Below are 23,033 nucleotides of genomic sequence, written 5' to 3' on the forward strand. Positions count from 1 at the left end.
TGCCCCCATCCCCATCTCTGATCCCCGGGATGTCTCCCCATCCCCATCTCTGATCCCCGGGCTGTGCCCCCATCCCCATCTCTGATCCCCGGGATGTCTCCCCATCCCCATCTCTGATCCCCGGGCTGTGCCCCCAGCCACACCAGCCGTTCCCCGAGCTGTCTCCCCCACGCACAGCCCCGCTCCTCCCGGGATGTCCCGCCGGGGCCGGGCGGATCCTCGGCTCGGGTTCCAGGGCGGGCGGATCCCGGGCGGGTTGGGGCGGGCCGGCCGCGTCCCGGCCCCGTGCCCGGCCCCGTGCCCGCCTCCCGCGCCGCTGGCCCGGCGGCTCCTGCCCGCCCGGGATGAGCGGGCTGCGGCGGCTGTTCCGCGGCAGCGGGCGGGCCCTGGCCCTCGTGTTCGCCGCCTCGGTGGCCTGGCTGCTGCTCGACATGGCCGCGCTCCGCCTCTCGCTCGGCGAGGCGGGCGGGCGGCTGCTGCGGGAGGCGGCGGGGCGCGGGCCGGGGCCGGGGCCGGGGCCGGGGCCGGGGCCGGGGATGGGGCCGGGGATGGGGCCGGGGATGGGGCCGGGGATGCGGATGGGGATGGGGCGGGCGCGGCCCCGGCGCGGCCCCGGGGCGCCGGCGAAGGCAGCGGCGGAGCCGGGAGCAGCCCCCGGGGGCCCGGGGCCATCGCCGCCGCCCCAGCCCCCGGGCCCCGTTGGCGGGACGGGCTCGGCGCTGCCCGGAGCCCCCGGCAGCGAGCAGCGCCCCTCCGGCACGGCGGCACCGAGCGGCCCCGCAGCCCGGGGTGCGGGCACCGCAGCCCAGCCTGGAGCACGGGACACCGACACGGGACGCGGAGAAACTCCCTCCGAAACTCGCTTCATCCTCATTAGCAAAGGGTGGGTGAACCTCGCCGGCCCCGCAGCCCCGCGCCGTGGGCCCCACTCTGCGGGCAACGCCACAGAGAGACGTGGAAAGCACAGAGAACTTGCTGAAAAAAGCAGTGACCGTGCACACGCTGCGACTGCCACTGCTGGGGCCACTGCCGGGGCTGGCCGGAGCCGGACGCTGGGGACGACACCAGGAGCAGCCCCTGGAGCGGCTGGCACTGGCCGGGATGGGCAGGAACAGCGGGGAGCAGCCCCTGGAGCGGCTGGCACTGGCCAGGATGGGCAGGAACAGCAGGGAGCAGCTCCTGGAGCAGCTCCTGCAGTGGCTGGCACTGGCCAGGATCAGCAGGATCAGCAGGGAGCAGCTCCTGGAACAACTGGCACTGTCTGGGATGGGCAGGAGCAGAGGGGAGCAGCTCCTGGAACAAATGGCACTGGCCAGGATGGGCAGGAACAAGCAGGGAGCAGCCCAGGGATGCACAGAGTCCTGTCCATGGATGCAACGCTCGCCCCGAGAGACCCCCGAGCTCCCGGCCAGTTTGGACACCCTGTTGCTGTCCCTGATGACAAACAAGAAGAAGCAAAAAGTAGATGGAAAGAAGGAAACTTCAATGTCTACCTCAGCGACCTGATCCCTGTGGATCGAGCCATTGCAGACACCAGGCCTGCCGGGTAAGATCTGCTCCCCTTGCACAAAGGCTCCGTGGCTCTGGGCAGGGCTGCTGGGGGCACAGCAAGCCCTCCACTTCAGCCGTGCTACCTGTCAGATGGCTTTTGCCTGTCCAGCTCAGAGCAGCCTGTTGTTAAACATAAAGCTGGGTAAAGTTTGCAGGTTGTAACCCACTGAGCCCAGCTGCCCAAGGGGCCAGGACAGCCAGCACAGGGGATGGGCTCAGGCCTCTCTGTGCCTTGGGACGCTGTACCTGGTAGGTCAGGTGCAGCTGTGATTGCCTGGTGTGTCAGTTGCAGCTCTGATAACCTGGTGTGTCAGGTGCAGCTCTGATAACCTGGTGGGTCAGGTGCAGCTCTGATAACCTGGTGTGTCAGGTGCAGCTCTGGTTACCTGGTGGGTCAGGTGCGGCTCTGGTTACCTGGTGGGTCAGGTGCTGCTCTAGTTACCTGGTGTGTCAGGTGCAGCTGTGATTGCCTGGTGTGTCAGGTGCAGCTCTGGTTACCTGGTGGGTCAGGTGCTGCTCTGGTTACCTGGGGTGTCAGGTGCAGCTCTGAGCAGTCAGAATTCAGTGTTGGTTCCAGCTCAGGTGAATGCCAGGTTCCTCTCTTGCACTCAGCCCTTCGTGCAAACACCTCTGAGTCCCTGGGAAGGTGGCAGGCCTGCCCTGTGCAGACACCCCCCATGTCCCTGTTCCCCCCGTCACAGACCGGGGTTATGGAGGGCTGGGCATTGTGCCACGATTGTCCCCACAGCACCGTGCAGACATTGCTGGTGGCGCTGCCCGAGGTGAGACCCGCACAGCAGGAGTGGAGCAGGGACAGGGAGACGGCTGGGGCTGCTTCCTGGGGCCACCTGCAGAAGCCTCCTGAGCAGGGGACCCGGGCCCCGGTGTCACAAAGGCAGCCCCGGGTCTGTGCGAGCTGCCGGGCAGGAACCGCCTCCGGCAGTGAGTGACACACCTGGCCCGGAGGGGACCTGGGCTGTCCTGGGAACGCCTTGGGCACACAGGGGTCTGAGCTGCTGTCCTGGGAACGCCTTGGGCACACAGGGGTCTGAGCTGCTGTCCTGGGAATGCCTTGGGCACACAGGGGTCTGAGCTGCTGTCCTGGGAATGCCTTGGGCACACAGGGGTCTGAGCTGCTGTCCTGGGGACTCCCTGGGCACACAGGGGTCTGAGCTGCTGTCCTGGGAATGCCTTGGGCAAACAGGGGTCTGAGCTGCTGTCCTGGGGACTCCCTGGGCACACAGGGGTCTGAGCTGCTGTCCTGGGAATGCCTTGGGCAAACAGGGGTCTGAGCTGCTGTCCTGGGGACTCCCTGGGCACACAGGGGTCTGAACTGCTGTCCTGGGAATGCCTTGGGCAAACAGGGGTCTGAGCTGCTGTCCTGGGGACTCCCTGGGCACACAGGGCTGTGAGCTGCTGTCCTGGGAATGCCTTGGGCACACAGGGTCTGAGCTGCTGTCCTGGGAATGCCTTGGGCAAACAGGGGTCTGAGCTGCTGTCCTGGGAACGCCTTGGGCACACAGGGATGGGAACTGCTGTCCTGGGAATGCCTTGGGCACACAGGGCTGTGAGCTGCTGTCCTGGGAATGCCTTGGGCACACAGGGGTCTGAGCTGCTGTCCTGGGAACGCCTTGGGCAAACAGGGATATGAGCTGCTGTCCTGGGAATGCCTTGGGCACACAGGGATATGAGCTGCTGTCCTGGGAATGCCTTGGGCAAACAGGGATGTGAGCTGCTGTCCTGGGAACGCCTTGGGCAAACAGGGATGTGAGCTGCTGCCTCAGGGCACGGAGCTGCCCTGGGCACCCTGCTTCTGGCAGGAGCCTGTGCAAGCTCTGTCACCAGCCCGCTGGCACAACCAGGTTGTAAGGGCCAGGTCAGGGAAAGGGCTGGTGGCAGCTCTTGGCAGCCAATAATTTTTTTTTGGGTGTGTATTCCAGTCTGTCCCAATTTAGACTCCAGTTCCTGTTGTGGTTCTGCCTGGAGTACTGCACTGGGCACTCAAATCTGGCCAATCCATGGCTCCCTGTGCTCAGTGCCTGCTGCCTTTGCAGCTTCACTGGCAGTGCTGAACTCATGGGCCCTGTGTCCTTGCAGCTGGTGTGGGGAGGGAGCCCTGGGGAGGGGTGTGGGGGGCAGGAGGGTTGTGGGGAGCATCCCATGCAGAGCCCGGATCAGGAGTCCTGGGGCTGAGGGAAAAAGGGAAGAGAAGGCTCCAGGGAGACCTCAGAGCCCCTTCCAGTGCATGAGGGCTCCAAGAGATGTGAAGAGGGACTTTGGGGAAGGGTCTGGAGTGCCAGGACAAGGAGCAGTGGTTTCCCACTCCCAGGGGCAGGGATGGATGAGATATTGGGAGGGAATTCTTCCCTGTGAGGGTGGGGAGGCCCTGGCACAGGGTGCCCTGACAAGCTGTGACTGCCCCATCCCTGGAAGCTTGAGGCCAGGCTGGATGGGGTTCTGAGCAGCCTGGTTTAGTGGAAGGTGTCCCTGCCATGGGAGCTGTTGGAAGGAGATGGGCTTTGAGTTCCCTTCCAACCCAAACAATTCCAGGATTCTCTAGTGGAGGACAAAGGGGGCATGACCCGGTTCTGCTCACCAGCTGCCCAGCAAGGTGAGGCAGGGCTGGATCCAAAATGGACTTTCTGGTGTTTTCTGCCCACTGACCTCCCTGAGACAGAAAGACACATCTCGAGGATTGTGACACAGAATAATTCTGGGGTGAATTTCACTTAGCCAGAGCACTTGTGATTAACTGCGAAGCCCTGAAGTACCTCTGAATTCCCTTCAGTGTCAGAACCAAGTGATCCATCCAGTCCCATGGGGCTGCCCATGCGGGGGGCCCTGGGGCCGTGCATGGGGTCCCCCTCTCCCTGTGTTCCCCTCCCAGCACTGCAGGGCTTTCCCTCCGCGTGTCGCGTCGGGCGTTCTCCCTTTCCCCACAGGTTTTCCCGGGAACACCGTGCCTGGCCATCACCTGTGGGCCCGTGTTGCCGTTGCAGGTGCTCTGAGCAGCAGGTCCACGACGACCTGCCGACCACCAGCGTCATCATGTGCTTTGTGGACGAGGTGTGGTCGGCCCTGCTGCGCTCCGTGCACAGCGTGCTCAGCCGCTCTCCCCCGCGCCTCCTCGAGGAGATCATCCTGGTGGACGACTGCAGCACCAAGGGTAGGGGAAGCCTCTCTGCCTTATGGAGCTAATGTAACTTGGGGGCAAAATGCCATTTGTCCGCTGTAATTCAATTCCAAGTAGGAGAGAAATCACATTTTCTCCTTCCGCTGCATTGAAGTGCGTCCCTGGCCTGCGCTGGGGCTGAGGGTGATCAGAGGGCAGGGGGTGCTGGGGCTGGCTCTGGGGGAGGAAGGAGGAGGCTGCCAGAGGCTCCAGGAGCACCAGGGAGCTGGGTCTTGCCCAGCCCATTCGTCTTTGGAGCATCCTGGCTCAAGGGCTTTTGCAATCAGATGCTCCCAGCCCCGAGTGTGCAGCTCCCAGTGCAGGGGACACACTCTGGGGTGGCCCAGAGGGCAGGCAGCTGCAGTGGGAGCAGTGCTGAGCCAGGATCTGTGCTGCACAGGGCCCTCCATCGCCATTCCAGCTGGTACCCAGCCCCTGCAGTGATGCCCTGCACTCTCTGCTGGGCTCAGCCCTCCAAAATTGAGGAGTGTGATGGTGTTCACAGGGGTCCAAGGATGAGGGAAGAGGTGAATTCTGATTCCATGTTTCAGAAGGCTTGATTTATTATTTTATATATTACATTAAAACTATACTAAAAGAATAGAAGAAAATATTTCATCAGAAGGCTAGCTAAGAATAGAAAAAGAAAGAATGATAACAAAAGCTTGTGTCTCAGACAGAGTCTGAGCCAGCTCACTGTGATTGGCCATTAATTAGAAACATCCACATGAGACCAATCCCAGATGCACCTGTTGCATTCCACAGCAGCAAATTATCATTGTTTACATTTTGTTCTTGAAGTCCCTCAGCTTCTCAAGAAGAAAAATCGTAAAGAAAAGATTTTTCATAAAAGATGTCTGTGGCAGAGGAGTGGTGCCATTTCCCCACTGCTGGTTCTCCAGGAGAGCGCTGTCCCAGGTGGCCCAGAGCTCACACCACGGGCACAAAGAGCCATGCCCAGGTGTTCACAGCCCAGACCTGGGCTCCTGGCGTGCCTGGGAAGATCTGCTTGCAGCTTTTCACCGTGTCAGAGGGCACAGGGGCTGAGCCAGGTCGCTGTCCCCTCTGCAGAGTACCTGAAGGAGCAGCTGGATGTGTACATGTCGCGCTTCCCCAAGGTGAAGGTGCTGCACCTCCGGGAGAGGCACGGCCTGATCCGGGCCAGGCTGGCAGGAGCTGAGATTGCCACAGGTAGGGCAGGAGCACGGGGTGGGCCAGGCCTTGGGGACACAAGCCAAGCTGCAATGGGATTGGCAGTGTGTGTATGGGGGATCCGGGGTGGATGGGGCAGCTCCAGGGCTGCCAGAGCTCCCAGCCAGGGGTGGGGGGCTCTGCACCTCCTACAGCCCCCCCAAGGGCAGCCCCACGCTCAGCGATGCCAGGGAAAAGACTTTAATTCAGACAAGAGTCTTACATTCCTAGTTTACAGCTTAATGCTTAGTGCAGGGGCTCAGAGGGATCACCAGAGCTCTTCTCTGCCATCAACATGGCTTAACGAGATGCTGAGGGGAAACTGGGATTAGAGGAAAAACAAGAAAACCCAATTGGAGTGATCAAACCCAAAAAATTGCTGGGCTAACACGCTTTAGGGGACCCCAGAGGTGCTGGGCTCCCCCTCCAGCACGGCCTTTGTCCCTTCCAGTGCACCAAGGGCGTCCTTTTGCCACCGTCTCCAGCCCCGGCTCCACCACCTGCCCTGCCAGGCTGTGTCAGCACCAAAATGCCCATTTCTGTCAGGAGTTGCTCTGCCAAGCAGGGAAAAAACGCTCTTGGCTGTGGCTGGGCAGGTCTGGGGAGTCAGGGAGTGTGATGGTGTTCACAGGGGTCCCAGGGTGAGGGGAGAGACAAGAATGTTGACTCCATGTTCCAGAAAGCTTGAGTTATTATTTTATGATATATATTATATTAAAACTATACTAAAAGGATAGAAGAAAGGATTTCATCAGAAGGCTGGCTAAGAATAGAAAAGGAATGACCACAAAGGCTTGTGACTGACTGAGACAGTCCGGACAGCTGGGCTGTGATTGGCCATGAATTAGAAACAACCCCATGAGCCCAATCCCAGATGCACCTGTTGCATTCCACAGCAGCAGATAACCATTGGGTACATTTTGTTCCTGAGGCCTCTCAGCTTCTCAGGAGGAGAAATCCTAAGGAAAGGCTTTTCCAGAAGATACCATGGCTGCAAAGGAGGGCCATGGCACATCAGCAGCACCCCAAGTGCACAGGGGGCTGCCAGCAGGGCAGGGTTGGGGTGCCCGGGGCTGACCCTGCCCTGCTGTGCCCCAGGCGCTGTGCTGACCTTCCTGGACTCGCACGTGGAGTGCAACGTGGGCTGGCTGGAGCCGCTGCTGGAGCGCGTCCGCCTGCGCCGCACCAAGGTGGCCTGCCCCGTCATCGAGGTCATCAGCGACAGGGACATGAGGTGAGACAGCCCGTCCCTGCAGTGCCCAGCACGGCCTGGCACCCCCAGCACGCGCTGCAGGCATGGAGCCGTGGCTCCAGAGCCCGCACAGCCTGCAGAGCCTTCCACGGGGCACACAGGCATTGCTGGGAAATGAACATTCTTGGATGTGCTGCGGTTCATTGCAGCCCCGAGACACGTGGGCAGTCTCTGTTTCGGCTGCTCGTTCGAAGAATGAGTCGGAGTTCCTCAGTTTCCAGTCTCAGAGTTGGTTATTGTATCTTATCTAAAAAAAATTTTCTCCTGTCCAGCCGAGGTCTGCTCAGCAGGACAGACAAGGGGAACTCTGCCTGCCCTAGGGCTGTGTTATCTCTTTATGCTACAAACTGCTTATAACATGTTTACAATGACTTCCCAATACCCATCACCTGTGTTAGACAGTGAGCTTCTACTCTAAACCAATCCAAAAGTGCCACCTTCACAGCAGAAGATGGAGGTAGAGAGGAAGAAGAAGAAAGGCTGGACACGCCTAAGTCCCTCCATCTTGTCCCCAAAACCGCTATTCTAAAAAACCCCAAAATCTACTTTTTCACCCAGGGATAATTTTATTATTACACTACTTAAACTTCTGTGGCTTTCAGGTCTTCCTACAAAGCTGGTAATTTGCTCCATGGGCCATAATCAAACCCACAGGTGCTCTGGGCTCTGTGCCAGGGTCTCTGAGCCCCCTGGCAGGGGTCCCAGCAGCTCTGGACACCCAGAGGGATGCGCTGAGTTCTGACAAACATTAGCTGGGGATGTGGCCCCTATTTATCACACACCTTTCTGATTTTTCACAACTTTCAGTACATGAAGAGGATTCCTGATGAAATTTGTTAAAATCCTGGTTTAATTACCCACAGATATTCATCTTCTCTCATTAGGGGTGACCTTTCAATCAGGAGTGTGACTCAGAATTAGTCAGCCCGATCTTTCCTCTGTTTAGTTACATGACCGTGGACAACTTCCAGCGTGGGATTTTTACTTGGCCAATGAATTTTGGATGGAGGCAGATTCCACAAGAGGTCATTGAGAAAAATAAGATCAAGGAAACTGATATAATAAGGTAAATAAAAGAGATGTGAGAGCTTTGCAAACCAGCCCGTTCCTTTGGTAATAATCCAGCAGCAGAGGCTCCTTTGAGGCCAAATGATGTTATTTTGTGGCCAAGTATTGTTCCTGTGCTTCCCAGGACAGGTGAGGCACAGGCAATCCCCCCATCAGGCATGGGCAAAGTCCTTGAGGCCTTTTTCCCCACTCATGCCGGTGTGTCAGCCAGGAGAGCATTTCACTGCCTTTCTTGGCAGTGCTTTTCTTTCCTCACTGCCTTTCTTGCACTGCTTTTCCTGCCCTTCCCTGCCCCATTACAGCTTTCAGGCCACCCAAAGGCCCTCTCTGATACCCTGTGTGGCCTCTGTGTCCCCAGGTGCCCCGTCATGGCAGGTGGCCTGTTCTCCATCGATAAGAAGTATTTCTCTGAGCTGGGAATGTACGACCCAGGACTGGATGTCTGGGGAGGGGAAAACATGGAGATTTCATTCAAGGTAGGTGACTGTGCCACAGCTGCACCCCTGCCAGCCTGGGTGGGTGATGGGGCGCAGGCAGGGGCTCCCAGGGACAGCTCCATCTCCCTGGGCGCCTGATCTGCCTCTCCTGGCTTGCACGAGGCAGCGCCCACGCTCAGCTGGCGTCCATCAGCCATCCCTGTTCCTCAGGTGTGGATGTGCGGAGGAGAGATCGAGATAGTTCCGTGCTCCAGGGTCGGGCACATTTTCAGGAATGACAATCCCTACTCCTTCCCAAGAGACCGGGTGAGGACGGTGGAGAGGAACCTGGCGCGCGTGGCCGAGGTGTGGCTGGACGAGTACAAGGAGCTGTTCTATGGCCATGCCTACCACCTGCTGCACAGCGTGGATGTGGGCGACCTGAGCCAGCAGATCCGGCTGCGGCAGAGGCTCCGCTGCAGAACCTTCCGCTGGTACCTGCAGAACGTCTACCCGGACCTGGAGGCTCCCCTGGTCAAGGCCAGCGGGCAGGTACGTGCCCAGGGGCTGCTCCCAGGGGCTGGCCGTGCCCTGGGCTGCCCTGCTCCTGGGCCTCTGGCAGCTTCTGGGGTGTGTGATACGGCACAGAGGCCTGCGCTCCTGGGCATCTTTATAAAGAAATAGGTGACAGAAGGGATGACTTCCCTCTAGAGGGCTGGCTGCCTGTCTGGATGGCCGAGTGGGAGCACAGGAGCAGGGTCTGTAGGGTCGGGCTCCATAGATGCAGGCTCTGTAGGGTCGGGGTCCATAGATGCAGGCTCTGTAGGGTCAGGGTCTCTAGGAGCAGGGTCTGTAGGGTCGGGGTCTCTAGGGGCAGGGTCTGTAGGGTCAGGGTCTCTAGGAACAGGGTCTGTAGGGTTGGGGTCTCTAGGAGCAGGGTCTGTAGGGTCAGGGTCCATAGATGCAGGGTCTGTAGGGTCGGGCTCTGTAGGAGCAGGGTCCATAGATGCAGGGTCTGTAGGTCAGGGTCTCTAGGAACAGGGTCTGTAGGGTCAGGATCTCTAGGAACAGGGTCTGTAGGGTCGGGCTCTGTAGGGTCAGGGTCTCTAGGAACAGGGTCTGTAGGGTCGGGCTCTGTAGGAACAGGGTCTGTAGGGTCAGGGTCTCTAGGAGCAGGGTCTGTAGGGTCAGGGTCTCTAGGAACAGGATCTATAGGGTCAGGGTCTCTAGGAGCAGGGTCTGTAGGGTCGGGCTCTGTAGGAGCAGGGTCTGTAGGGTCGGGCTCTGTAGGGTCAGGGTCCATAGATGCAGGGTCTATAGGGCCAGGGTCTCTAGGAGCAGGGTCTATAGGGCCAGGGTCCATAGATGCAGGGTCTGTAGGGTCAGGGTCTCTAGGAACAGGATCTATAGGGCCAGGGTCCCTAGGAGCAGGGTCTATAGGGTCAGGGTCTCTAGAACAGGGTCTGTAGCACGGCTCCGCCGCCAGCAGAGCGCAGCAGCCGCTCGCGTTGCCGGCGCTGCGGGACGGGCGGAGGGACCGGCCCCGCTCCGCGCTCGGATCCTGCGCCTCGCCGGGGCACCGGGCACAGAGCGCTTTAAAGTCGCTTTGGATTCAATGCTGCCTGCACAAGGCTCTTGCTCGGCGCCTGGTGAGAGAAACCGGGTCAGGCTCCCCTTCTCCAGCACCACAGAATTCCAGAACGCTCTGGGTGGAAAGGGACCTTAAAGCTCAGCTCATTCCATCCCTGCCATGGGCTGGGACACCTTTCACTCGACCACGGTGCTCCAAGCCCTGTCCAGCCTGGCCTGGACACTCTGTTCTGCCTCCCTTCCTTATGTGGACCGTGTTAATTAGAGTGTCCCGTGAGCCCAGAAGTTTCAGTGCAGTGCAACATCCTCTCCCCCGTCCTGGGAGTTCCTCTCTAAATCTGCCTTTTGTTGCTGTTTCCCAGCTCGCTAACGTGGCCCTGGCGGGGTGCATCGCTGTGGAAGGCACCGCCCTGGCTTTTGAGAAGTGTGATGCTAACAGCACGGTAAGAACAGCCTGCAGGCACCCCGGGTGTGCCACCCTGCCTGTGGCACCGGGCACGGAGCCCCCGAGCCTCCCCTGTGGCCTGTGCCCTCCCCGGGGCTAGCACAGCCCTTCCCACCCTGGACAGAGCCAGGCCCTGCCTGCAAGGGGCAGGAACAGCCTGTGGCCGAGCAACAGCGACAGAAACAGCAAATTCGGCTGGTTAGGAAAGTTTGTAAAGCTGTGAGTTTGCACATGAAAACAGAGAAAGATTTAAATAGCAGCCTGTGACCTGTGTGCATCCATCCAGCTGTACCTCACAGCCCTTGCAGTGCTCTGAGAGGGCCAGAGAAGGACCCAGAGTGCCAGGACACAGGGAGTGGCTCCCACTGCCAGGGGGCAGGGATGGGTGGGATGTTGGAAATTGGGAGTTCCTGGCTGGGAGGGTGGGCAGCCCTGGCACAGGTGCCCAGAGCAGTGCGGCCAGCCCTGCCATGGAGCCTGAGACGGGGCTGTGTCTCCTCCTGCTCTCTCCCCACAGAACCAGAAGTTCAACTACACCTGGCTGAGGCTGATCCAGCACGGAGAGCTGTGCCTGGCCCCGGCGGGCGTGCTGGGAGCCCTGGGCCTGCGCCAGTGCCAGGGCAGGAGCCGCAGCCTGGCCTGGCTCCACAGGAACCTGGCCCCTGAGCAGCCAGGGCTGGTGAGTGATGCTGCAGCTCCATCCTCCAGGGATGGCAGGAGGGGACAGGGGTGGCCACTGTGCAGCCAGGGCTGGTGAGTGATGCTGCAGCTGCAGCCTCCAGGGATGGCAGGAGGGGACGGGGGTGGCCACTGTGCAGCCAGGGCTGGTGAGTGATGCTGCAGCTGCAGCCTCCAGGGATGGCAGGAGGGGACAGGGGTGGCCCTGCCTGCCCAGCGTGGGTCAGGCTGCCAGGAGAGCACTGATGGGGGCACAGCCTGGCACAGGGGCACCCCACCCTCTGCTGCCCGCTTTGCCAAGGCTGCCTGTCCCCTAGAGACCTGCTGGTGCCCAGGCCCCCAGCCCTCATGTCCCTCTGCCAGGGGTTGTGTCCATCCCAGTGCCGAGCGTCCCGACACGGCTGCCAGCCTGGGGACACTGGGGACCTGCAGGCGCTGCCACAGCCACAGCAGCAGCAGCAAAACAGCCAAAACAGCCTGGTTTTACACAGAAACCGTCAATAGCACTTAAAGGGAGATGAGTCAGCATCGATCGGCTCTCAGCTCACAGCGGTGTTTAAAGACAGCACTTATGGAAAGGAGGAGAATGGATACTTACACTAATTGCCTGCACTGCACAGAGTCATGGCTCTACCTCTGTCAGCCTGGTGCAAGTAATTGTCCAAAATGCTCTGAAATGGCATAGTCTATTGTTGGGAAAAAAACACTCTTCACTTAAGAAAGAAAAAGTGTAGCATTCAATACACAGACAATTTCCTGTTGCCCTTTGGTTTTTTCAGCCTAAAGTGGTGAATGCCAGAGTGCCGCAGGCTCACGTTGGGTGTTTAGGGAAAAATACAGGAAAATTTTTATCCACTTACTGAAAATTGTGAAATTGTCACTTCACTTTGTGAAAAGTAGGCAGAAGTGCCCAGGGAGCTGTTACAGGGCAGGGGCAGGTCTTGCCTCCTGTCACAGCCTGGTTTCTCAGCTGAGGGTGAGATGGATTTGGTGCTGCTCTTTTGCTGGTGCCAGCAACAGGAGAATGAGGAGAGCTCAGTGGCTGCTGCCTGAAGGAGTGGCAGTGCTTTGCCCTCTCCTGGCATCAGGCACTGTGTCGTGCAAGGATGTGCAGCTCCTGTCTGCACAAAGGGGCAGCTCCTGCCCAGGCCCCGGCACAGGTCACACCAGGAGTGTCTCACCTCGGTGTCACCGAGCTGCTCCTGAGCATCACCGCAGTGCCAGGAGTGGCACAGGAATGTCCCATGCCGGTGGCAGCACCTGCAGCATCCCCGGGCTCAGAGAGGTTAATCCGAGCAGATGGGAAAAGCAGAAGGGTGGAGGGCACTCAGACTCTCTGTTCTTTCCCTGCCCCAGCACTCAGGCTCTGGGGCTGGGTCACCCAACGTCCTTGCCAGCACAGGGACTGTGCCAGGTTGAGAGCGGGTTCATCAGCCACAGGCTAAGCACAGAAACCAGGGTCCTGCTGCACATTCATTCCCTGTGGAGCAGATCCTGCCCCAGGGACTCCCTGCCCTGGCAGCTGCCACACAGGCAGTGAGAGAGCTCAGCCCTCTGTTCCCAGCCAAGCACAGCCCAGGACAGGTGTGCTGTGAGTGCACAGGTGTGCTGTGAGGGCACAGGTGTGCTGTGACCCTGGCTCAGCAGCAGCTGCAGGCTTGGATCCCAAGCCACAGTCCCTGTCAGTCAGCAGAGATATCTCAGGTATTAGGGATGAGCCAGAAAAGGGCACACTGTGAGGAGCTGGGCTTTCTCTGAGGGAAAGCAGGCCTGCTGCTGCTGCTGCTGCTGCTGGTGCAGGAGCCCCGAAGCCCAAGCACCCCCTGAGCCTCCCAGGGCAGCCCCCTGAGCCCCTGTCTGTCCCACAGAGTGCCCCCCTGGTCTCACAGCACCCATACCTCACCCCTCAGCCTGATTCCCCCAGGGCAGCCCCCTGAGCCCCTGTCTGTCCCGCAGAGTGCCCCCCTGGTCTCGCAGCACCCATACCTCACCCCTCAGCCTGATTCCCCCAGGGCAGCCCCCTGAGCCCCCTAGGGCAGCCCCTGAGCCCCTGTCTGTCCCGCAGAGTGCCCACCTGGTCTCGCAGCACCCGCGCCTCCCGCAGCAGCCGGCGTGCCTGGAGGTGGATGCCGCGTTCAGGGCCCTGCGGCTGAGGCGCTGTGAGGCCGGGAACCCCCGGCAGAAGTGGCAGTTCAGCAGGTACCACGCAGACTGAGGGCGGCCTGGCGCCACGGCGCTGCCCTGCTGTGCCTGGCCACGGGGAAGCACATCTCCCATGGAAACTGGAGCCTGTGACGTGAGACCTGCGCGTGGAGGGACCCCAGCGCCCAGAGCAGCGCCCCTGAACAGAGCAGCAGCATTTCCCCTCTCTGCGGGAGACTTTGGGAAAAACTCCTTTTCTGTGCTATTAAATGGAAATATTTTTTGAAAAAAAGAGTCCCCATCCTACTGTAAGCAAACATCCCTCAGCTCCCTCTGACAGCAGCATAAGCTACAGAAATACATCTGGGGCCCTGTAAGCAGCAAACTGGGCTGCTCATTCCTCCTCAGAAACTGGACATTTGTTGACCAATGCATCGAAAATATCCAGTACCATGTCCATGCTGGATGTGGCTGCAGGATCCCTCCCTGTGGGAGGTGTTGTGTGACAGGTGAGGCCCAGGGGTCTGTGAGGAGCCGCTCGCACATCAATGAAGCCCACATTTTGTGGTGGCTTCCCCTCTCCCTGGAGGTGTCCCAGCCCCTGCTCCTGGGCACGGGGGCTGCCCTGGTTCCCCAGCCCTCTGTGCTGCTGTTGGGGTCTCTGGCTGCTCACAGGGACCCCCAGATGTGTCAGAAATTCTCTTTTCCCAGCCCAGCGCTCAAAGAAGGAGTCAGAGCTCTTCAGTTCTCGGTCTCAAGGTTGTTTATTGCTCCTTATCTATAAAATTCTTTCTCTGACCTGCCCAGGTCTGCTCAGCAGGACAGACAGAGGCACTCTGCCTGCCCTGGGGCTGTGTTATCTTTTTATACTAAAAACTACCTGTACAATATTTACAATGACTTCCCAATACCCATCACCTGTGTTAGACACTGAGCTTCTACTCTAAACCAATCCAAACGTGCCAACATCACCCAGAAAATGGAGGCCAAGAAGAAGAAGGGAAAAGGACAGGGCACGCCCAAATTCCTCCATCTTGGGACCCCAAGCCCCCATTCTAAAAACCTCAAAAAATCTATTTTTTTCACCCTGTGACAAACAAACTATTATTCTACTTAATCTCTTTTGATTTGTAATTCTTCCTATAAAGGTTGGTAATTGTTTTTTCCAAGGGCTAAATCAAAGGCACAGGGGTCTTGGGCTGTGTGCCAAGGTCTCTGAGCCCCCTGGGCAGGGCAGCCAGAGGAATGTCCTGGGTTCTGACAAGGCAGGGTTTCCACCGCTGCTCCCATTGGGAATCCCTGCAGTGGGATGCTGCTCCCTGTGCCCTGAGGCTGCAGTGGGAGGCCGTGCTCCCCTCCTGCCCCCTGCCCCGTGCTGGGGTGCATGGGGTGAACGTGCACCCAGTGCTCGCGGTGGGCACGGCCAGGCCCCAGCCCTGCCTCACAGCCCTGCCCCTGCCCTGGGCCCAGCACTGCCTCTGACATGTGCATCACTGCTGACAGCATCTGACAGGCTCAGTCTGCCAAGATATTGACTGGCCCCACAGGTTTCCCCAGTTGACTCCTATTCCAGCTGTCTTCCTGATTTTCTCTGCCTCCTTCAGCGCAGCTAGCCCGCAGTCACCATCAGAAAAATGACACAGACGTTGTTCGGGCAGTCAGCTCGCATCAGGAGCATGAGTTTCATCAGGTTCTGTTTGCTGACATTCAATCAGCTGTCACGGAGCGGGCAGCAGGCAGTCAGATGTCACGGTCACATCCCATCGGCAGCGCTGTCACTCGCAGCCGCTGCCCGCTCCTGGAAATGCTCACTGGAAATGCTGGATCTGTGCTCAGGGACTGCAGCCTGCCCGGGGGCGGCTGGCAGTGAGCTGGGCCCCGCTGCTGCTCCGTGCCGGGACCACTCCGAGGGCACCAGTCAGCCCAGTCTTCCAGAAAGGAGAGCATTGCTCCAGAAAGGAGAGCAGAGCATTTCTCCAGCAGGCACAGCAGTGCCACTGGGCACCCCAGGCTGGGCTCCGGGAGCACCAGGGCTGGGACACCCCTGTGTGGGGTGGGGACAGGGGGCCCTGCTGTCCCTGGTGCTGAATTGTTAGATAAAAAGGAATAAATGGTAGTGGATGGAGCGGCTTCCTCTGAGCACAGTGTTCAATCTGAGAGGCTCCCCCCGAGCTGCTGCCAGGCTGAGCCGTACAGCATCGCCCCAGGAGGAGCCTCCAAAGCACCAATTCCCTGCATTCTGGCCTCCTGGCTCCTCACTCCGTGCACGGAGCCGAGCTGCTTGCTGCAGCCACAGCCGCTGCAGCTGTTGTGACAACGGTCCCCTGTCCCCTGTCCCCTGTCACCGACACACCCCTCACCTGCCGTCAGCCCGGCCCCGGCAGAAACGGAGAAAATGGATTTTCGGGCTGTGGCTGCCATGGCCTGGCCAGCAGCAGCCTCCAAGTGCCTCTGCTGCAAGGGGCAGCGAGCAGATTCCTGCGTGTACCCTCAGGGCAGTGCAGGCAGATCCTGCTCCTCTCCTGTCCCACCCTGTGCCCCCGGCCATGCCAGAGCTCCAGCCCCTCATCCCTGCTCCTCTCCTGTCCCACGCTGTGTCCCCGGGCACAGCCAGAGCTCCAGCCCCTCATCCCTGCTCCTCTCCTGTCCCACGCTGTGTCCATGGCCATGCCAGGGCTCCAGCCCCTCATCCCTGCCCCGCTCCTGTCCCACCCTGTCCCCATTGGCACGGCCAGAGCTCCAGCCCCTCATCCCTGCCCCGCTCCTGTCCCACCCTGTGCCCATGGGCACGGCCAGAGCTCCAGCCCCTCATCCCTGCCCCGCTCCTGTCCCACTCTGTGCCCCCGGCCATACCAGAGCTCCAGCCCCTCATCCCTGCTCCTCTCCTGTCCCACCCTGTGCCCATGGCCATACCAGAGCTCCAGTCCCTCATCCCTGCTCCTCTCCTGTCCCACGCTGTGCCCCCGGCCATGCCAGAGCTCCAGCCCCTCATCCCTGCTCCTCTCCTGTCCCACCCTGTGCCCATTGGCACGGCCAGAGCTCCAGCCCCTCATCCCTGCTCCTCTCCTGTCCCACCCTGTGCCCATGGCCATGCCAGAGCTCCAGTCCCTCATCCCTGCTGCTCTCCTGTCCCACTCTGTGCCCCCGGCCATGCCAGAGCTCCAGCCCCTCATCCCTGCTGCTCTCCTGTCTCACCCTGTGCCCATGGCCATTCCAGAGCTCCAGTCCCTCATCCCTGCTCCTCTCCTGTCCCACCCTGTGCCCCCGGGCACGGCCAGAGCTCCAGCCCCTCATCCCTGCTCCTCTCCTGTCCCACCCTGTGTCCCCGGCCATTCCAGAGCTCCAGCCCCTCATCCCTGCTCCTCTCCTGTCCCACTCTGTGCCCCCGGCCATGCCAGAGCTCCAGCCCCTCATCCCTGCTCCTCTCCTGTCCCACCCTGTGCCCCCGGCCATGCCAGAGCTCCAGTCCCTCATCCCTGCTCCTCTCCTGTCCCACCCTGTGCCCCCGGCCATACCAGAGCTCCAGTCCCTCATCCCTGCTCCTCTCCTGTCCCACTCTGTGCCCCCGGCCATTCCAGAGCTCCAGCGCCCCGTCCGTGCCCGTCCCTTGCCGGTGAGCCCCGGCTGCTCACACCACTCCCTCCCGGGCCCGGCCAGGTGGGCAGGTTCTCGGCCCACCGAGCATCCCAGCGCTTCCATTTTCTCACTTTTTTCACCCAGGAGAGCAGGAGAGGGCGCTGCGGTCCTGGGCTGAGCGAGCGCCGCTCTGCAAGGAGGCAAAAGCCAGCCCAAGGTGCTCAAAGCCTTGGGGAGCCTTTCCACCGAAAGTGCGGGGAGTGGTCGCAGACAGCGATAGAATTGGAGTGGGTTTGGGTTGGAAGGAGCCCTAAGGCCCGTCCCGTTGCACGCCCTGCCATGGCAGGGACGCCTCCCCGTCCCGGGCTGTCCCAGCGCTGCGGTGGCCCTGGCTGTCCCCGAGAGGCCACCCCAGGGCAGCTGCCAGCAGCAACAGACCCGCAGTATAGGTTGGTACAAGCAACGCTCAGAACTTGCCCAGGCCAAGGAGCAAACAAACAAGTGTGAATGGCACAATGAGGGCTATGTCTGCTGGCACAATGCAGAATTGCCCCGTATTATTTTCACGTTGCCAATAAATAATTGCCTTTATGTAGAGCAAGAAAAGCCAAAGCGATATTCAGTGCTGCTGGAGATGTAAAACTAATCCTTTAAAAGGCACTTATGGCTGCAGGAGGCCCTGTATAACTCCTTCCTTACCTCCTCTCCCTTGCCAGCAGTCCTCAGCTTTCCCAGATGCTTTCTGGGATGACAAGTGCAAAGCTAAGTCCCAACTCCAGACAAATCTAGAGTAAATCAGTTTAAAAATATTGACACCACTGCATGGTGCTTACACAAAGGCCCTTCAAAATGGAGAAGGGTAATATCCAGGTGAGACAAAAATAATGGATTAAAACCCGCCTGGTTTTGACAAAATAATCTTTCAAATTTTGCACCTAAACTTAGGATGAAAGTCAGGACACCTGAGAGAGTCTGAGTGGTAGCACTGGGACAAGAGGTGCTCCTGGTGGTGGCCAGGCTCACCAGCTGCACACAGGCACAGGCAGGGGGGTGCCAGCTGAGCTGCTGCCCCCGGGGCCAGCCCAGAGCCCGGCTGTGCCTCTGCAGGTGGCACTGGTCACCCGTGCCCCAAAGCCACCCCGGGCTGGCACCGTGGCCAGCCAGCACCAGCAGCAGTGGTGGCACCTGGGCACGAGCTGGGACAGGCAGGGCTGGCAGGGGGCACCAGGACAGACAGACAGACTGCAGAACAGAGCGGGGCTGGTCACAGCTGTCCCTGTTGGTGCCCCTGCCCTGGCAGTGTCACAGCTGCCACGCTGCCAGCTCCTTACAGCACAGCCGGCAGCCAGAGGGGCCCAGCCAGCTCCAGCCCTGCCCTGGTCTCAACGCAGTTACAAAGGCAGGGAGGAGAAAGGAGGATAACCTGGACATCCAGTGGTGTGCATTTAGCAAACTGATTATTTATTTTCCTGCGCTACGGATGCCTGTGCCCCCGTCAAAGCCAAGATGTTAAAGTTTCACAGTGTATTATAAATCATGTACAAAAAGAAGAAAAGCAGTGGCCTCGTGTTGTGTGAAGAGACACGTTTTGGGGGAGCAAAATAAAGCCAAGCCCAGAGCAAGGGCTCGGCGCGTCGGGCGCTCCCCCTCAGTTCACAAGTGCATCATGGACTCGAACTCGTCGATGCGCTGTTTGGTGTTTCCTTTGCGGATCCTCCGGTAGGAGATTGTGTTGTACCTGGAGTAGCTGTGTCGGGAGATGTCGTTCTTCTTCCCCAGGCTGGGCGGCTCCCCAGCCTTCTCCAGCGGGGAGTTGCAGCCGGGGCTGCCCGGGGGCGAAGGCTGCTTGTCCCGCTGCTGCGGCCGGGACGCCTCGCTGCTCTCCTTCTTCATCTCGATCACCTGAACCTCGTCCTCCTCGGTGTCCTCATCCTCCTCCGCCGCCTCCTCCTCCTCCTCCTCCTCCCGGGGCGCGTTCCCTCGGGGCTCGGCGCTGCCCGCCGGGGTCTCCGGTGCCTCCCTGCCGGCTGCGGGCACCGTGCCCGTCCCCGCCGTGCCCGTCCCCGCCGTGCCCGTGCCCGCCGTGCCAGCCGGCCCTGCGCGACACGGGGGACACGGGGGACACGGCGGCTGCGGCACCACCGGCTCCTGCCCCCGGACTCGCCATTGGGGTGACACGGGGCCAGGCCGGACCCCAACACCTGGGGACAGCTCCCAGAGCCACCCCCTGTCCTTTGGAATGACCCCTCCGGGAAGGGAAGGGAAGGGAAGGGAAGGGAAGGGAAGGGAAGGGAAGGGAAGGGAAGGGAAGGGAAGGGAAGGGAAGGGAAGGGAAGGGAAGGGAAGGGAAGGGAAGGGAAGGGAAGGGAAGGGAAGGGAAGGGAAGGGAAGGGAAGGGAAGGGAGCCGTTCTGCATGCAGTGCCCAGCTGTGCCCCGATGGGACGTGTCCCCCCCTCAGCAGTGGCCACCCCTGCTGCCATGGCCATCTCCCATTTGCCCTGTTTGGCACGTCCCTGCGGTTAATGATGCTCTAGTGTCGAAACAAATGGTCTATTCAAGGTTTTGCCTGTGGGGTCCAGAGTATTAATTAGACTAAATTGGTCGGGTACTAAAAAGCTGCCTGCAATTTGGAGATAAAGCGCTGTGGTTGCAGGGCGGGTGCAGGGGGCCCATGAGAGATCCTTTAATAGGTTTTATTGTGTGCTCCTAAAGCAGCACAGCTGGAATATGGATGTCAGCTCTAAATGGGAAAGCCTCCACCACTATTCACCTCCTCACAGCCTAGGCAATTGCTATGAAATATTAATTTGGCCATGACAAATGTTCAAGATATTTTTCCTTTTGTTAATGGAGGCAGGATTTGCTTGCAGGGCACAGCCCATGGCTCATTTAGAGCCCACTGCAAAGCTCAGGGCAGAGCATCACCAGCAGCTCCCGGTGCAGCCACTCTTGTCCCAAAGAGCCAACAAGACAGGAGGAGCCCGTGGTGGGAGATGAGGAAAGGAATAATGCCCAGAGCCCCCCTTGGAGAGACGTGGCTGTTATCCTCCACTAACACACCATGGAATGCTCCTCCTTTTGGAGAAGAGGCTGCAGTTTGCATAGTGAAATAAACATGTTCATTTCTGTATATACTCAGTACATTTTTAGCTCATGACCAGGACAGTCAGTGATCCCCCTGCAACCCTACTCACCACAGGAGGTAGCTGAGGCTCCAGCCCTGGCTCCTGCTCATTTCCACCATTTTCACCCAGAAATGAGCACAGCAACACCCAGGAACGGGTGTTTAGGAGAGCAATTTTGTGTGGATACCTGGGCATTGGGGGATTCAACACTTGGTGAATCAGGCAGGAAAAGAATTTGGGTTTTGTGAGCACCTGCAGCCTCACGAGGTTCTCCTCTGAGCATGGAGCAGAAGACAGAGAATCTCCCAACCCCATGAGGCTGTTGGGACCCCCTGCCTGAAGACCCCACAATGCTTGGATGCCCCATGGCCCATGAGACACGTAAAACTCTGGCAGGAAGATACCACCTGTGGTTTCTAAGGTGCAGCAACTCACAGGTGAGAGATGAGTCACTACTCCCTGGAATAGAAGGGTCTGACCCAATTAGAAAATAATAACAACCACCTGCATCCACTGTCTGTGTGCCACACACCAGTGAAACCCCCCATCGGATGGCATTTTGCATTACCTTCCCCTGATCCCTGGCCATTGGTCCCTGCGTCCTGGATATCCGCTGGTCCCTGCTGTGGTGTCCCAGCATTCTCCTCTCGCTTTTCTTTGGAAACACAAAGCACAAGACATGGGCTGACGGAGCAATTAGCAACCTGCAGATCAGCAGGTTTTCAGAGCAGATTTAGAATTGCTCATTTCTTTCGTTATGGTCTTTTCATTGCATCCCTCAAATGTGTCCCAGATTCCGAAATACTCCAAGTCACTGTTACAGCTACCACAGACTGGGAATTTTGGCTAACACACAGCACATCCCATTATTCATCAGGTTTTGGATAAAACAGAACTTTTCTTTCCCAACACCCAGAGACAGGCAGCCCCGTACGATACCTTGGCATCGCTGCTCTCCAGCAAAATTCTCAGGAGTGATGTCCTCTGGCAGTGAATTTATATTTTCCTCCAGATTTTCCTCTGCAGGTGAAGTGTCAGGGCTTGTTTCAGCATTTGCGAACGGGACTGTCCCAAGAGATTTTGCAATTTCTTGGAGGCCACCGATGACCTGGAGCGGGCCGTCCTGCGGGGGAAGGCTCCCGTTGCACGCCGGCATGGTGGCAGCTGCGGGCACTTCTTCTGTCATGCTGAGGGCCGTGCCGGGCCGGGCCCCGCTCCTGCCCCGGGGTGGGCAGCTCCTCCTGGCCCCTTCGCCCCGGGGTCTGTCCCCTGCGCGAGTGGCCCTGGCGCGTCCCCTGTGCCCAGCCCCGGCCGCACCATCCGCTGTGCCCGGGGCTTGCCAGCCCAATCAGCACCTCCCTCGTCGCCAGGCTCTGCCCGTTGCATAATTAAATGCACCATTATGATTTACATAAACAAACAATCTGAAGCAAGGAAGCTTTTGTGCCGGCCTGGAGAGCGGGGCTGTGGGCATGTCAGCCCCGCAGGAATAAACAGGAGCTTGTGCTCTGGGCACAATGGCTCTTTGTGTCCCCGCTGGCCACAGGCACAGCCTTTGTTCTGACCCCTAATCCCCGGAGGGTGACCACCTTCCCCAGCCTGCCACCTAACCCGCTTAACATTCCCCAGCGGGTTTGCACCGGGGAACCGCGCTGGGGATGGAAATCACCAGGGATGGAACTCACCAGGGATGGAAATCACCAGGGATGGAAATCACCAGGGATGGAAATCACCAGGGATGGAGCTCACCAGGGATGGAAATCACCAGGGATGGAGCTCACCAGGGATGGAAATCACCAGGGATGGAACTCACCAGGGATGGAAATCACCAGGGATGGAAATCACCAGGGATGGAACTTGTTGTGGATGGAACTCACCAGGGATGGAAATCACCAGGGATGGAAATCACCAGGGATGGAGCTCACCAGGGATGGAAATCACCAGGGATGGAGCTCACCAGGGATGGAAATCACCAGGGATGGAGCTCACCAGGGATGGAGCTCACCAGGGATGGAAATCACCAGGGATGGAAATCACCAGGGATGGAACTCACCAGGGATGGAGCTCACCAGGGATGGAAATCACCAGGGATGGAAATCACCAGGGATGGAAATCACCAGGGATGGAACTCACCAGGGATGGAACTCACCAGGGATGGAAATCACCAGGGATGGAGCTCACCAGGGATGGAACTCACCAGGGATGGAAATCACCAGGGATGGAAATCACCAGGGATGGAGCTCACCAGGGATGGAAATCACCAGGGATGGAGCTCACCAGGGATGGAAATCACCAGGGATGGAGCTCACCAGGGATGGAAATCACCAGGGATGGAGCTCACCAGGGATGGAACTCACCAGGGATGGAAATCACCAGGGATGGAGCTCACCAGGGATGGAAATCACCAGGGATGGAAATCACCAGGGATGGAAATCACCAGGGATGGAACTCACCAGGGATGGAAATCACCAGGGATGGAGCTCACCAGGGATGGAACTCACCAGGGATGGAAATCACCAGGGATGGAGCTCACCAGGGATGGAAATCACCAGGGATGGAAATCACCAGGGATGGAAATCACCAGGGATGGAACTCACCAGGGATGGAAATCACCAGGGATGGAGCTCACCAGGGATGGAAATCACCAGGGATGGAACTCACCAGGGATGGAGCTCGCCAAGGATGGAGCTCGCAATGGATGGACCTCATCATGGATGAACCTCACCAGGGATGGAGCTCACCGTGGATGAACCTCACTGTGGATGGAGCTCGCCATGGATGAACCTCACCGTGGATGGAGCTTGCCATGGATGAACCTCGCTGTGG

The 23,033-nt window shown here is 59.2% G+C and overlaps 2 protein-coding genes across 4 annotated transcripts; one reads left to right on the forward strand and one right to left on the reverse strand.

Annotated features, from left to right (window-relative positions):
• The first annotated feature begins 582 nt into the window (after positions 1-582).
• GALNT5 (polypeptide N-acetylgalactosaminyltransferase 5) lies at positions 583-14,032 on the forward strand. Its single transcript, XM_077181806.1, has 10 exons — positions 583-1,546; positions 4,551-4,717; positions 5,795-5,914; positions 7,013-7,148; positions 8,113-8,232; positions 8,593-8,710; positions 8,882-9,202; positions 10,603-10,683; positions 11,203-11,364; positions 13,429-14,032. Exons 1-10 carry the CDS (start codon positions 585-587, stop codon positions 13,576-13,578), a joined length of 2,337 nt encoding a protein of 778 aa, XP_077037921.1. The 5' UTR covers positions 583-584; the 3' UTR covers positions 13,579-14,032.
• Positions 14,033-18,521: 4,489 nt separating this feature from the next.
• Positions 18,522-21,581, reverse strand: ERMN (ermin). 3 transcript variants are annotated; one of them, XM_077181809.1, is made up of 4 exons: positions 21,147-21,581; positions 20,776-20,862; positions 19,159-19,177; positions 18,522-19,128 (listed from the first exon to the last, which is right to left on the reverse strand). In XM_077181809.1, the coding sequence occupies exons 1-4, from the start codon at positions 21,391-21,393 to the stop codon at positions 18,735-18,737; spliced, it is 747 nt and encodes a 248-aa protein (XP_077037924.1). In that variant the 5' UTR covers positions 21,394-21,581; the 3' UTR covers positions 18,522-18,734. The 3 variants fall into 3 exon arrangements, with proteins under 3 accessions (XP_077037924.1, XP_077037922.1, XP_054492475.2); XM_077181807.1 differs by having other exon boundaries at positions 18,522-19,117; positions 19,148-19,177; XM_054636500.2 differs by having other exon boundaries at positions 18,522-19,177.
• Between the last annotated feature and the right edge of the window lie 1,452 nt (positions 21,582-23,033).

This window comes from Agelaius phoeniceus, chromosome 7 (assembly GCF_051311805.1).
Source record: "Agelaius phoeniceus isolate bAgePho1 chromosome 7, bAgePho1.hap1, whole genome shotgun sequence".
Taxonomy (NCBI): domain Eukaryota; kingdom Metazoa; phylum Chordata; class Aves; order Passeriformes; family Icteridae; genus Agelaius; species Agelaius phoeniceus.